Source organism: Protobothrops mucrosquamatus, unplaced genomic scaffold (genome assembly GCF_001527695.2).
Source record: "Protobothrops mucrosquamatus isolate PMUCROS unplaced genomic scaffold, P.Mucros_1.0 scaffold71, whole genome shotgun sequence".
Taxonomy (NCBI): Eukaryota; Metazoa; Chordata; class Lepidosauria; order Squamata; family Viperidae; genus Protobothrops; species Protobothrops mucrosquamatus.
The window spans coordinates 544,651-557,204 of record NW_015386449.1 but is presented as its reverse complement, the minus strand read 5'-3'; the positions used below and the strand labels follow the sequence as shown (position 1 = coordinate 557,204).

Genomic DNA, 12,554 nt, shown 5'->3' with positions numbered 1-12,554 from the left:
GCAGTTACAGCAGGAAACAGATGAGAGAGAGAGATACTCCAGCAAAAGCCTTCCCTTTTATACTCAGGCTCTTAAAGGGATACAGACTCCTGCTAAGTCATTCCTATCATTGCATCATCCACCTTATGTTACATTACATCATTACATAACCTGTTTAGCTATTAAATTATTACCTTGACAAATCAAACAGTCACAATCACACATCTGTGAGGTCTGTATTTTTCACTCTAGTTCACAAAAATGAGAACAAATCCCATAGCCAGTCCCTTTCTGTTCCAATACTTTCCAGCAATACATTAGGCTGAAATTCAGACAGCTGAATTCAGTTTGCTACCAAAGTATTTTAGACAGCAAAATCAAAACTTTGCATAAACAGTGGGAAATGAAATAACAGACCTATGTATTAAACACTTATATGAATACTTTAAAAACTAAAGTCACCTTGAGCACAGGAGCAAGGAACACAGACAATCCTGTGAGAATAAAGACCACCAATCCTGTTACTCTCTGCTCCCTGTAAGAAGAGCGTTTTTAAGTTAGACCTTCATATTTCAATCATTTATCAATCATCATAAGTCATAAATCAACCCCAATTCTTCCTAAGTCAGTCATCTACCAATCCCACACAAAGCCTTCATTATGTTATCCAGCAAAACAGGGTGGACACCAATCAATTATTTTCTATTATTTAATATGGTCTTCCCTAATTTGAGGTAATCCAAATGTGTTGTATTAAAACTGCAAATCCCAAAGTGAGCATAGCCTGCAGGAGTATTGATTGTGAATGTTGTATATATTTCCATGTTGGAGAAGGCTAGTGTAGATGAAAGAGAATCAATGACAGATAATAACACCTCCATTTTAAATCCTTAAAAGTGTGGTCTACTTCTAATACCTGATTCCAAGGAACTTTGGCTGTTCTCCTGGAGCACTAGTAGTGCTTTCTTTCTTGAGGCTGTCCATATGCGCCAGAGATATGACTGTGGCAGACACATACCAGGGCAAGCCCATAAACGATGTAACAATCATCAGTAGGGAAACACAGAGGAAATCTAGATGAAATCCTGCCCCTTTCTGCAAGAGAACATTGGAGATAGTGCTAGGAGAGGTGGGATGGATTATGCATGATAAAAGTTTTCTATTTTAGACTATGAACCCTTTAATGGATTGGAACAGATAACATTTTCATAAGTTGTGTGACTTGCATAATTGATTATGCTTCTAGAATTTCACTACCTGGGTTAGAGAACTCTATGTAAGATTTTGTACATCAACACCATTTCCTTAGGAATATAAAAAAGAAAATCTTAGATTGCATGTTGCATATGGTACTAAGAAATTCTATATATTGTCTATTAAATTTGGAGAAATATTTATTTCTGTTTCCAGCTTTGGTAACTAATGCTTTACCTTCTTCCTTTCTTCTAATATTTGTTTTTACAAATAAGGGATCAGGGGTTTCTTCACACCAGAAACTGGTGAAAGATAACATAAAGGGAGCAAAATGAACAACCTGCAATATGCTAAGTTTATTCCTTTTTTAAATAAATAAGGCTGAATGAAGTATGTGCTCCCCTTTTAAACCATTTCCAATAACTTCCCATCTTTTTCTGGGTAAACTTCAAAATGTTGTTTATGCCCTATAAAACCCTTTAAAGCTTGGGTCCAGATTATATGAAAATATGCCATATAAGCTTACTTTGCTTTAAAATCCTGTTTCTATTACATAATTGTCTTTGAAACACAAGTTTAGTCTCAACAATTGTTCTGATGTTCCCCAATTTGTGGTTTAATATCTGTATATTTAAGAGATATTTTCCAATAAGATAAAGACTTACTGCATTCACAGCCCAGCCAACTACTGACCTGCAGTTTATATTCCTTGCGATTGAGAATGACAGCTGTTATCTGTTGATCCATGAAGATGAGGATGATAACTAGAATGGCAGGTACTGAAGATGCTAAGTATATCCACCAGGGATTTGCTCCAAATGGAAACACGAGCCAGTCTCGCTTGGGATTTGTAGGCTGCAGAGTGAATAATTGGAAAAGGTTGGCAAGACCCAGGATGAGTTGGGAGTAGATAGCAGACATGTAAGCATTGCCTCTTAAAATATTTGGCAAATAATATCTGCCTCTTAATTCTTGTCTAATCAAGAAAGAAATTATCAAGGCTGAATGATAGTTCCAGCTGATTAAACGGTAGAGAGATTGTTTCTATTTTATGGATAATTATTATAGTTATCTGATTTTTCAAAAATGGAATTGTTTTATAAATGCATTTTATGTTACCAATAAATAACTTTATATACTTTATAATTAAATAAGCATACTTTGTATATAATAATATGTATACCTAATAAGTGTGTGTGAGTATACCTTGTTTATAAAATATAAAGTATATACTTTACATACAAAATACAATGATGTATCAACCATTTTGGTTCCAGAACTCAATGGTTTAAACATTCTTATCAGAATTAGGAAATCTCGCTCTTAATTTTAAGAGTGAAAAAAAGAGTTACATTTAAAATGTATTACATGCCTTTGTATTATTATATTGCCGAAGAAAGTTTGATATTTAAAAAGATTAAAAATCAGGTAATTACACATATTAAACTATAAAGTTAAAAGCAGGCAAGAGCAACAAGAGTCACAACAGTATAAATTCAAGCAGAATTAAGGTTGGGTTAACAAATAATTTTTTAGCTGATGTCAGTAGCTTATAAGGCTTAGCACAAAATATAATTGTATGTAGGGCTACCACATTGGGTTGCTAAAATTCAGGTGATCACTAGATAGCAGCAGAGATTTTTATGAAACTAGTGGCTTTCTGGATTTTGCAAACCAGATATGGTAGCCCAATTATTGACTTGTGACATTTTTACATAGATACCTTCTTTCAGACTATGTCATGGTTTCATCTAAGAAACATACCTGAGGACTAAATTGTTCAGGTGACTCTGGTCTCAAGACATTTACTTTCATATATACCGTAGTCCTCCAGTCCACATGAATAGCATCACTATCAGATTAAATGCCTGATTGAAAAGGGGAACCAATGGATTGCCTTGGAAATGAAGGTCTATACCTCAGTTTTCCTTAAGTAAGAAAACTGAGGTATAGACCTTAATTTTGACTCTAATGTTAATGCCTTATTTCCCCAATTTATGATCTTTCTCTGGAACCCCTTTAAGCAGGGCAATGCAGTACTCATTAACTGTGAAAGGATTTCTAGATACAAGGATTAGTAATTACTTAATAGTTGCACTTGTTAACTCATTGTATCTAGAAATCTTTTCACAGTTAATGAGTACTGGATTGCCCTGCTTGAAGGGGTTCCAGAGAAAGATTATAAATCGGGGAAATAAGGCATTAACATTAGAGTCAACATCTAATCTATATAAATAAAAATGTAAATGTTCGTTTGTTCAAAATCTTAAATCTCCAAAAGTTCTTCACCGATTGCTTTGAAATTTTGACACAACGTTGCATTTGAATACGCGCGTGTTTTTATATACCTATATTATATAGATGTCACACCTGTGACAGGTAAAACATCTTTTTTGAAAAACAGCGCCATCTGTTGGACGTAAAAGCAACACACGCTTTTACCAGACTGAGCCACAGCAACGCGTGTCTGGGTACAGCTAGTTCAGAATAAGAAAGTGGTATCTTTAAATCCAAAGAAAGACAACATCAGGTAAATCGATAAGGTTGAGAACACTGCAAAAACAATACTAAAGGAACTAAAGTGACAGGAATATTTGGTGGTCCAAAATGTTAAAAGCAGCAGATGCCTCATTAATACCAATCATGACGTGATAGATCATCTTGGCCACCAAAACAATAATTTAAAGTCAACTATGATTGAAAAGTCTTAGAAGCCTAACCCTAAACCAATAAGTAGTGTTTTTTTCCCCTTAAGGAACTGATATATCAAAATAGGAAGGAATGATACATGGCCAGAACAAAGTTTGAAACTTAACACTTGTAGTAACAATCAGCACAGATTCCATGATTTGTGAATGATATGAAAGATAAAACATGATGCTGAAATGTTGAAATTCTCCCATAAGGAGCTCTTGAAATCTCCCAACTCTCTTTTATCCACATGAGCAGTAGAGGAGAAGGTCTTGGTCCCTTTCTCTCTCTCTTCCCCTCCCCTTGCATTCTTTCATTTTTGTAGGTATATTGTGTGCATGTGAAGAATAGAATAGAATAGAATGGAACAGAATAGAATAATAACTTTATTGCCACTTTGAATGTACACTAAATGGCATACATTAAAATGAAATTTCGTTGCATACAGCTCTCAAAGGGTCACCACCTCCAATATACAGTACATGGATTTGTCAGTGAATGTGCTTGGAGAATATGCCCTAACAAAATAGTTAGAAATAATTGCTTCCATTATTTGTTGAGGCAAACATCACTTATCTATTTTCTGATAGAATAGAATAGAATAGTATAGAATAGAATAGAATAGAATAGAATAGAATAGAATAGAAGAGAAGTTGGAAGGGACCTTGGAGGTCTTCTAGTCCAGCCCCCTGCTCCAGCAGGAGAACCTACACCATTTCAGACAGGTGAATGTCCAGTCTCCTCTTAAAAATCTTCAGTGATGGAGCGCCCACGATTTCTAGGAGTAAGCTGTTCCACTGGTTGATTGTCCTCACTGTCAGGAAGTTTCTCCTTAGTTCCAGGTTGCTTCTCTCTTTGATCAGTTTCCAACCATTGTTTCCTGTCCTTCCATCTGGTGCTTTGGTGAACAATCTGCCCCCTCTGCCCTGTGGCAGCCCCTCAGATACTGGAACACTGCCATCATGTCTCGCCTATTTCTTCTTTTCTTTAGACTAGCCAAACCCAATGGCCCGTAGCCATTCTCCATATGTTTTAGTCTCCAGGCCTTTGATCATCTTGCTCTTCTCAGAATTTTTTCCAAACTCTCAACATCTTTTTTGTGATGTGGTGACCAGAACTGGCTACAATATTCCAGGTGTGGTCTTACTAGGGCTTTGTAAAGCGGTACTAGTACTTTGTGTGATCTTGATTCTATGCCTCTGTTTATACAACCCAGGATTGTATTAGCTTTTTTGGCTGCTGCTGCACACTGCTGGCTCATAGTCAAGTGATCATCCACTAGGACTCCAAGGTCCCTCTCACAGTTACTGCCTCCAAGCCAGGTCTCGCCTAATCTGTACTTGTACCTTTGATTTTTCCTACCTAAATGTAAGACTTCGCTTTTCTCCACATTGAAACTCATTTTGTTGGATAGAGCCCATTGTTCAAGTTTGTCAAGATCTTTTTGGATCCTGAGTTTGTCTTCTGGGGTGCTGGCTACTCCTGTCCTAGAACAGAATCACCTGCCTGTTAAAGGCGAAATAACATGGAGCAAGCATGGAGTAAATGCTGAAGCTGGCCTCTCCACTGTGCTGAATGGTTACTTATCCAAAGACATTATCTACCAATAGGTTTGGGCCACCTGCCTTCGTTCCCATTATTCCATTAACTACTCTGGTGCCTTGCACTACTTTGGAGTGTCGTATTGCAGCAAAAGTTGCCTACTGTTGGTGTTACTACTTACAAGGATGCCCTTTGGGATGTTTAAAAAACCCCCCAATGTATTATTACTCTCAGTGTATTTGAAAGAGAAATTAGATAGCATCAATTTAACTCCTAATTAAAGAATAGAATAAGCACTATCCTCATACCTTTTCCCTAACTAATAACCATAATACTGTGTGTGACAGTGACACTCCAAGATTAGAGAGCTAATATTCAGCAATAAAACCATGGGACATGATTAAAAATATTGGGAAAACTAAAAGGAACAAATGGAGAACAGAGAAAATGGATCCCAAATTCCACCCTGCAAATTATATAATATCCTTCAAATGAAGAAGTGACACCCCCCCACCCCCCGCAAAGTATCCATTCTTTGCATCTGGTTGAGCCTTAACCGGTCTAGTGGTTAAGGAACCAGACTAGAAACCAGGAGACTGTGCGTTCTAATCCAGCCTTAGCCAGGAAAGCTGGCTGGGTGACTTTGGGCCAGTCACACTCTCTCAGCCCAATTCACCTCACAGGATTGTTGTGGGAAAAATAGTAGAAGGAAGGATTATTAGATATGTTCACCACCTTGTTTATAAAAATAATAAAGGCGGGATATAAATAAAAAAGCAAATTAAAAAAACCCTATCTTTGCTGCAGAAGATACCTAAGCCTGAATTGAGTTTCTCATATAAGGAAATTGGGAATAACTAATGCAAAGTGGGATGCCAAAGGGGGGTATATTAGGACAGAGGTTTTCAAACATCATCAAGCCATAAAGCCTGTTAGTTAAATAATAATAATTCTGGAACCCCCCAATTAAGAGGCAAAGCCCTAAGTCAGTGGTTCCCAACCTTTTCTATACCCCGCACCTCTAGAATGCTTCTGATATATTCTCGCACCCCTTACAAAAGTTCGAAATAACGGCAACAAATTATGCAATTATGCACACTATAATTTTGAAAACCCAAGTTTTCGCACCCCCTGGAATATTGTCTCGCACCCCTGCCCTAAGTGATAGAAAATGGCTGTGTTCAAGTTAACATTTTCCCCACATATCAATTTGTCATGAACCTCATCAAGTTCTCAAAGAACCCTAGGATTCCATACAACACAGTTTGAAAAATGCTGCTCTAGAATATCTTGAGAAACTGCACTCTTAAAAAAATCACCTGGTTCTAATAGCATCCACTCTAGGATTCCTAAAGAATACAAATGTGAAATTGCTGACTTAGCAAGAAATAAGTTGGCACTCAAAGCAGGCTCAGTGCCAGGAATGTCAGTTGAGGAATGCAGTTAATGTGCCATCAATTTTAAAAGGGGGCCCAGGGGAGATATAGGAAATTGGAGACCAATCAGTTTACTGTCTGTTCCAGTTAAATAGGTATAATAAAAAATAAAAAGGCACATAAAGGGAATATTCTTGTTGAATGAAAATCAGCATGTGTTCCACAAAGGTAGATCCTGCCTCACCAAGTTTTTTGAGAGCATTAACTGAAATGTAAACAAAGATGGCCCTGACAAAACAAGTACACTTGGATTTTCAAAAAGTTTTTGACAAAGTTCTTCCTCAAAGGCTCTTGAGTAAACTGGAATAAGAGGACTTGTCTTTTTATAGAATGCTGTTTAAAAGATCAAAAAGCAAAAAATTTAACAGTTTCTCAATGAGAGAAGTAAAGAGTGGAGAACTTCAAGGTTTAGTACTGAGACAAGTACTTTTTAATTTGTTTATAAATCATTTTGACATATGGCTAAGCACTGAGAAATTAACCTTTCCACAGCTGCTATATAGTCAGTGAAGAGCAGTCAATATCTTCTCTGAGCTTCTCTTTCAGGGTTAGTTATTTTAGACTCTAGTAATGGATTTGTTAATAAGGGTGGGTTACTTTACACTTACTTAAATTGAAGTGCTTTTTTCTACCAGGGTCCAATAAAATGTTCATACAGAGTTGTTTTGTTGGGATTACACAAGAAACAGCTGCATTGCCAACTGGTCTGTACGGACAACTGAACAAGTATGGAACATTCAGGCAGATTGTTTACATTTTATATAATCACTGCAGAATACTATCTGCTTACATTTCTAACATTCCATAGAAACATGTACCTGGAAGATCACAGAAAATCCCTGAGCTGTAGGTTAAATTGGAACATCAATAAATGCCTGACAAAAGCAGGCAATATAAACCATTTCTGTAATGTTGCCTAGAAAGCTGCAATAACTGGAAGTGACTATGAGGCCATCAGGAGTTGAGATTAGCTTGAAGGAAGCAATTCTAAGGCTGGGCTAAGAGCTCTTCTGTCTCATATTGACTAATCTTACCTGGAATGTGTTTGGCACAATAAGCTTTGGTGTCTCTAATTCAAGAGCAGCATCAATTCCACAGAAGATGAGGATAGCCAGAATAATGGAGAAGTCACCCACTAGTTTCCTTACCTAAGAAGTGAAATAACAGAATAGAATAACAGATTTGGAAGGGACCTTGGATATCATCTAGTTCAATTTCCTGCCTATACCAATCTAAATAAATGGCTGTCCAATCTCTTTAAAAAGCTCCAGTGATGGAGCACCCACCACTTTGGGAGGCAAGTCATTCCACTGATTAATCATTCTCACTGACAGGAAGTTTCTCCTTAATTCTAGGTTGGATCTCTCCTTGATAAGTTTCCATCTGTTATTTCTTATCCTGCCCCAGGTGCTTTGGAAAATAGGTTGACTCCCTCTTCTCTGGGACAGCCCCTGAGATATTGGAAGACTGCAATCAAGTCAACCTTAGTCCTTTCTTTCGTTAGAATAGACACACCTAGTTCCCATAACATTTATTGTGTGCTCTAGCCTCCAGACCCCTTTATCTTTCTAAAGTCTCCACTTCTTTTTTGTATCATAGTGACCAAAACTGGACACAGTATTCCAAGTGTGGCCTTACCAGTGCAGTATAAAGCAATATGGGTTCTTCGTGTGATCTTGATACTATCTCTCTGTTGATGAAGTCTAGGACTGCACTGTTGTTGTTTTTCTGGCAGTTGCAGTGTGCTGGTGGGTCATACTTCAGCAATTATCTACTAGAACATCTAGATCCCTGCCAGCGTTACTGCTGTTGAGCCAGGTACTACCTATTCTATATCTGTACATTTGGTTTTTCTTGCCTTACTTTTCTCACCACTGAAGTGCATTTTGTTGGATAGGGTCCAGTGTTGAAGTCTATCAAGATCCTTCTGGATCCTGAGCCTATCTTCTAAGATATCGGCTATTTGCAGCAACTTGGTGTCATTTGCAAATTTGAAAATTTTCATTTCAAAAATGAAAAAAGGCATAAGATTCACAAAACAAATATAACAATTTAGAGTTCATCTCAAGTAACTACTAGACTTTCAGAAATGATGCAGGATTAAAATATTTTATACTAAAAAGCCCCAATGTGAGACATATTTCTTCCTTTCTACAAATCATGATGTGAATATATACTGCATCTGGCAAAGACTGAGTGGCTTCAGAAGAAGTTTGTGAAGGCTTTATGGAGCTAAAACAACAATCCTGGAATTAAGTCTTACTGAAGATATTTTTTTTCCTGATTAAATGTATAGGAAACTGCAATCTAAGGTGATGGCGTGCATGTCACACCTGACGTCTGGCTGCTTAGCCATTGTGATTACTACTAACGTGTTTCCCTGAAAATAAGACCCAACCGGAAAATAAGCCCTAGCATGATTTTTCAAGACACTCGTAATATAAGCCCCACCCCAAAAATAAGCTTCAGTTAAAGATCATCAGCCAGACGGACACATTTAGTACCGTATTTTTCCGAATATAAGCTCCTAACCAGAAAATAAGCCCTAATGCGTCTTTTGGAGCAAAAATTAATATAAGACCTGGTCTTATTTCCAGGGAAACCTGGTATTTTGTTTCTCCTTTTCAATGATTGAATAGATGCATGACAGAAGAAGATGATGATAAAGTTGGTTTTGATTCTGAGATTCTTATTGTATGAAAGTTCAAAAACAGAGCTCTGAATCCATTTTAAATCTATTTGCTCCTGGAAATAACAATAATATTAACTAGGATCCAATCTATACTCCCAAATACCTGCTAGTTCACCATCTGCCCATTTAGCGAGCTTGCTCCCTTATGTATCTTCTATAGTCCCCAAAGAAACTCCTGCTTGCCCAGTAGGAGGCAGTCACAATCACCCACAATAGTTAATTAAACAGCTCTTATGGTAGAACACACTTCTCGGCAATCAGCAGGTATTCATCACATAAACTTTTCAATTCGTAGGTTAGTACAGAACATACAACATTTTTCTCCACCATTCTCTACTCTCTTTCTACCCAAAGGGAAAACCAAGATAGGTAAGAATGGAAAATTAAAGTAGAGATGAAAACTGATGAGATGGGAAGGGGGGCCTTGAGAAATAAAGACAGAGTGAATGTGAATGAGGAAGAAGGAGCCTTGCCCATGATCGTTTCCTCTCTGTCCATTCTCTATCTCGTCCCCATTTCCTGCAGGTTTCTACTTTTTTACTATGCAGGTAGGCCATCGCTATCCTGGTATTTTCCAATATGTTCAGCTGTAGCTCCCATCATATTGTAGGATAATTTGGGTAATATTTGAACATGTTGGGGTAGCCATTACAGGAAGACAGAGTAGGTACATAAGCTTACTCACAGGAAGGAAATATTTATTTCATAGATTCAGTCCGCATGTAATGGATAGGATAGGTTAGATAGGTACTTACACCAGTGGGAAAATAGCGACTTGATTTAAATTTTTTCAGGGCCATAGCACAGGACAATGTTCCCAGAAAAAGAATGAAAGACATGAAAGTGATGTCAGGCACGTAGTTGCAACTGTTGCCCACTAGATGGCCCCCTAGTTGCATACACTGATCCTTGGTCAGGAGGGACCAGTTCCCAGATTCCACATCTGATTGCTGTGGAAAAAAAAAAAAAAAAGGATTGTGCCTCAGAGGAACATCCCTGTTTGTCAAGGTATTGAGTATACGTCACCACTCTTAAGAAAACATTTAGACTGTTTTTCCAGCGGCCTAAATAAGCTGGGAATTCAGGGAACTGTAATCCAACCAGTCTACAAGACTCCAGACTGGGTCAAGTTGTGGCTGAATAAGAGAGAAAATTATATTATTAGCTAAAGTGGTCATGCACAGGTTAATATGCTGCAATCCCCATTTGCTGTGGGTATGTGGTTTGTATTTTGTGTTATGTCACAATCGATTTACATTTTTAAGATATTTGAGTTTTGTATTGGATTATTGCTTTTTCTGTTTTTAATCTAGCGTCATTTTTTAAAAATGTTCCCCATGTTTGGATTATTTTTTTAAGCAAGCAGACAAACAAACAAAGTGCATACCTGTCTAACCTACATAATATACAATATAATAATGATGATGATGATGATGATGATAATAATAATAATAATAATAATAATAATAATAATAATAATAATAATAATAATAATAATAAAGTTGGAAGGGACCTTGGAGGTCATCTAGTCCAACCCCCTGCCCAGGCAGGAAACTCTATACCATTTCAGACAAATGGCTCTCCAGTCTCTTCTTAAAAACTTCCAGTGTTGGAGATTCACCACTTCTGGAGGCAGGTTATTCCACTGGTGAATTGTTATAACTGTCAGGAAGTTTCTCCTTAGTTCTAGGTTGCTTCTCTCGATTAGTTTCCATCCGTTGCTTCTTGTCCTGCCTTCAGGCACCTTGGAAAATAGCTTGACTCCCTCTTCTTTGTGGCAGCCCCTGAGATATTGGAATACTGCTATCATGTCCCCCCTCGTCCTTCTCTTCATTAAACTAGGCATACCCAATTCCAGCAGCCTTTCCTTATATCCTTTAGCCTCCAGTCCCCTAATCATCTTTGTTGCTCTTCTCTGTACTCTTTCTAGCATCTCAACGTCTTTTTTACATCGTGGTAACCAAAACTGGATACAGTATTCCAAGTGTGGCCTTACCAAGGCATTGTAAAGTGGTATTAACATTTCACATGATCTTGATTCTATCCCTCTGTTAATGCAGCCCAGCACTGTGTTGGCTTTTTGGCAGCTGCAGCACACTGCTGGCTCATATTTAAGTGATTGTNCACTAGGACTCCGAGGTCCCTCTCACAGTTACTACTATTGAGCAAGGTACCCCCTATACTATACCTGTGCATTTGGTTTTTCTTGCCTAAATGTAGAACCTTACTTTTTTCACCATTGAATTTCATTTTGTTAGATAGCGCCCAGTGTTCAAGTCTGTCCAGATCCTCCTGTATCCTAAGCCTGTCTTCTGGAATGTTGGCTATTCCTGCCAGCATGGTGTCGTCTGCAAATTTGATGAGTTCCCCATCTATCCCCTTGTCCAAATCGTTGATGAAGATGTTGAAGAGCACTGGGCCCAGAACAGAGCCCTGGGGTGCCCCACTACACACTTCCCTCCATGTAGATGCGGTTCCATTGAGGACCACATGCTGAGTACGGACGGTCAGCCAGCTACGGATCCATCTGGTGGTGATGCTGTCTAACCCACATTATATTACATTTAGTCCTTGACTTATGACCACAATTGAGCCCAAAATTCCTGGTGCTGAATAAAACAGTTGTTGAGATTTGCTTCACTTTACGATGTTTCTTGCCACAGTTGTTAAGTGAATCACTGCAGCTGTTAAGTGAATCTGGTTTCCCCATTGATTTTGCTTGTTGAAAGATTGCAAAAAGTGATCACATGATCCCAGGACATGGCAACCATCATAAATATGTGCCAGCTGCCAAATTTTGATCGTCTGGCCACAGAAGTGCTGCGAAGTTATAAGTGTGAAAAACAGTTGCAAGTCGCTTTTTTTCAGTGCCGTTGTAACTTCGAATGATTTCTAAATGAATAGTGAATAAATGAATGACTAAATAAACAGTCAAGGACTACCTGCACGGCCGATTTTTAAGGCTGTTTTTTAGGGTTTATCGTGTGCTTATGTGTTTCACATACAAACCACTAGAAACC

General features: G+C 37.9%; 1 protein-coding gene across 1 annotated transcript in view; it reads right to left on the bottom strand.

Annotated features, from left to right (window-relative positions):
* Positions 1–12,554, bottom strand: part of SLC4A9 (solute carrier family 4 member 9) — a 38,761-nt gene that overhangs the window by 7,954 nt on the left and 18,253 nt on the right. Inside the window, exons 13-17 of the mRNA XM_015812149.1 lie at positions 10,290–10,484; positions 7,877–7,990; positions 1,867–2,028; positions 896–1,074; positions 442–514 (exon numbers count right to left, since the gene is read on the bottom strand). Of these exons, the coding sequence (XP_015667635.1) occupies positions 442–514; positions 896–1,074; positions 1,867–2,028; positions 7,877–7,990; positions 10,290–10,484 (723 nt within the window). The remainder of the gene's footprint in view (positions 1–441; positions 515–895; positions 1,075–1,866; positions 2,029–7,876; positions 7,991–10,289; positions 10,485–12,554) is intronic.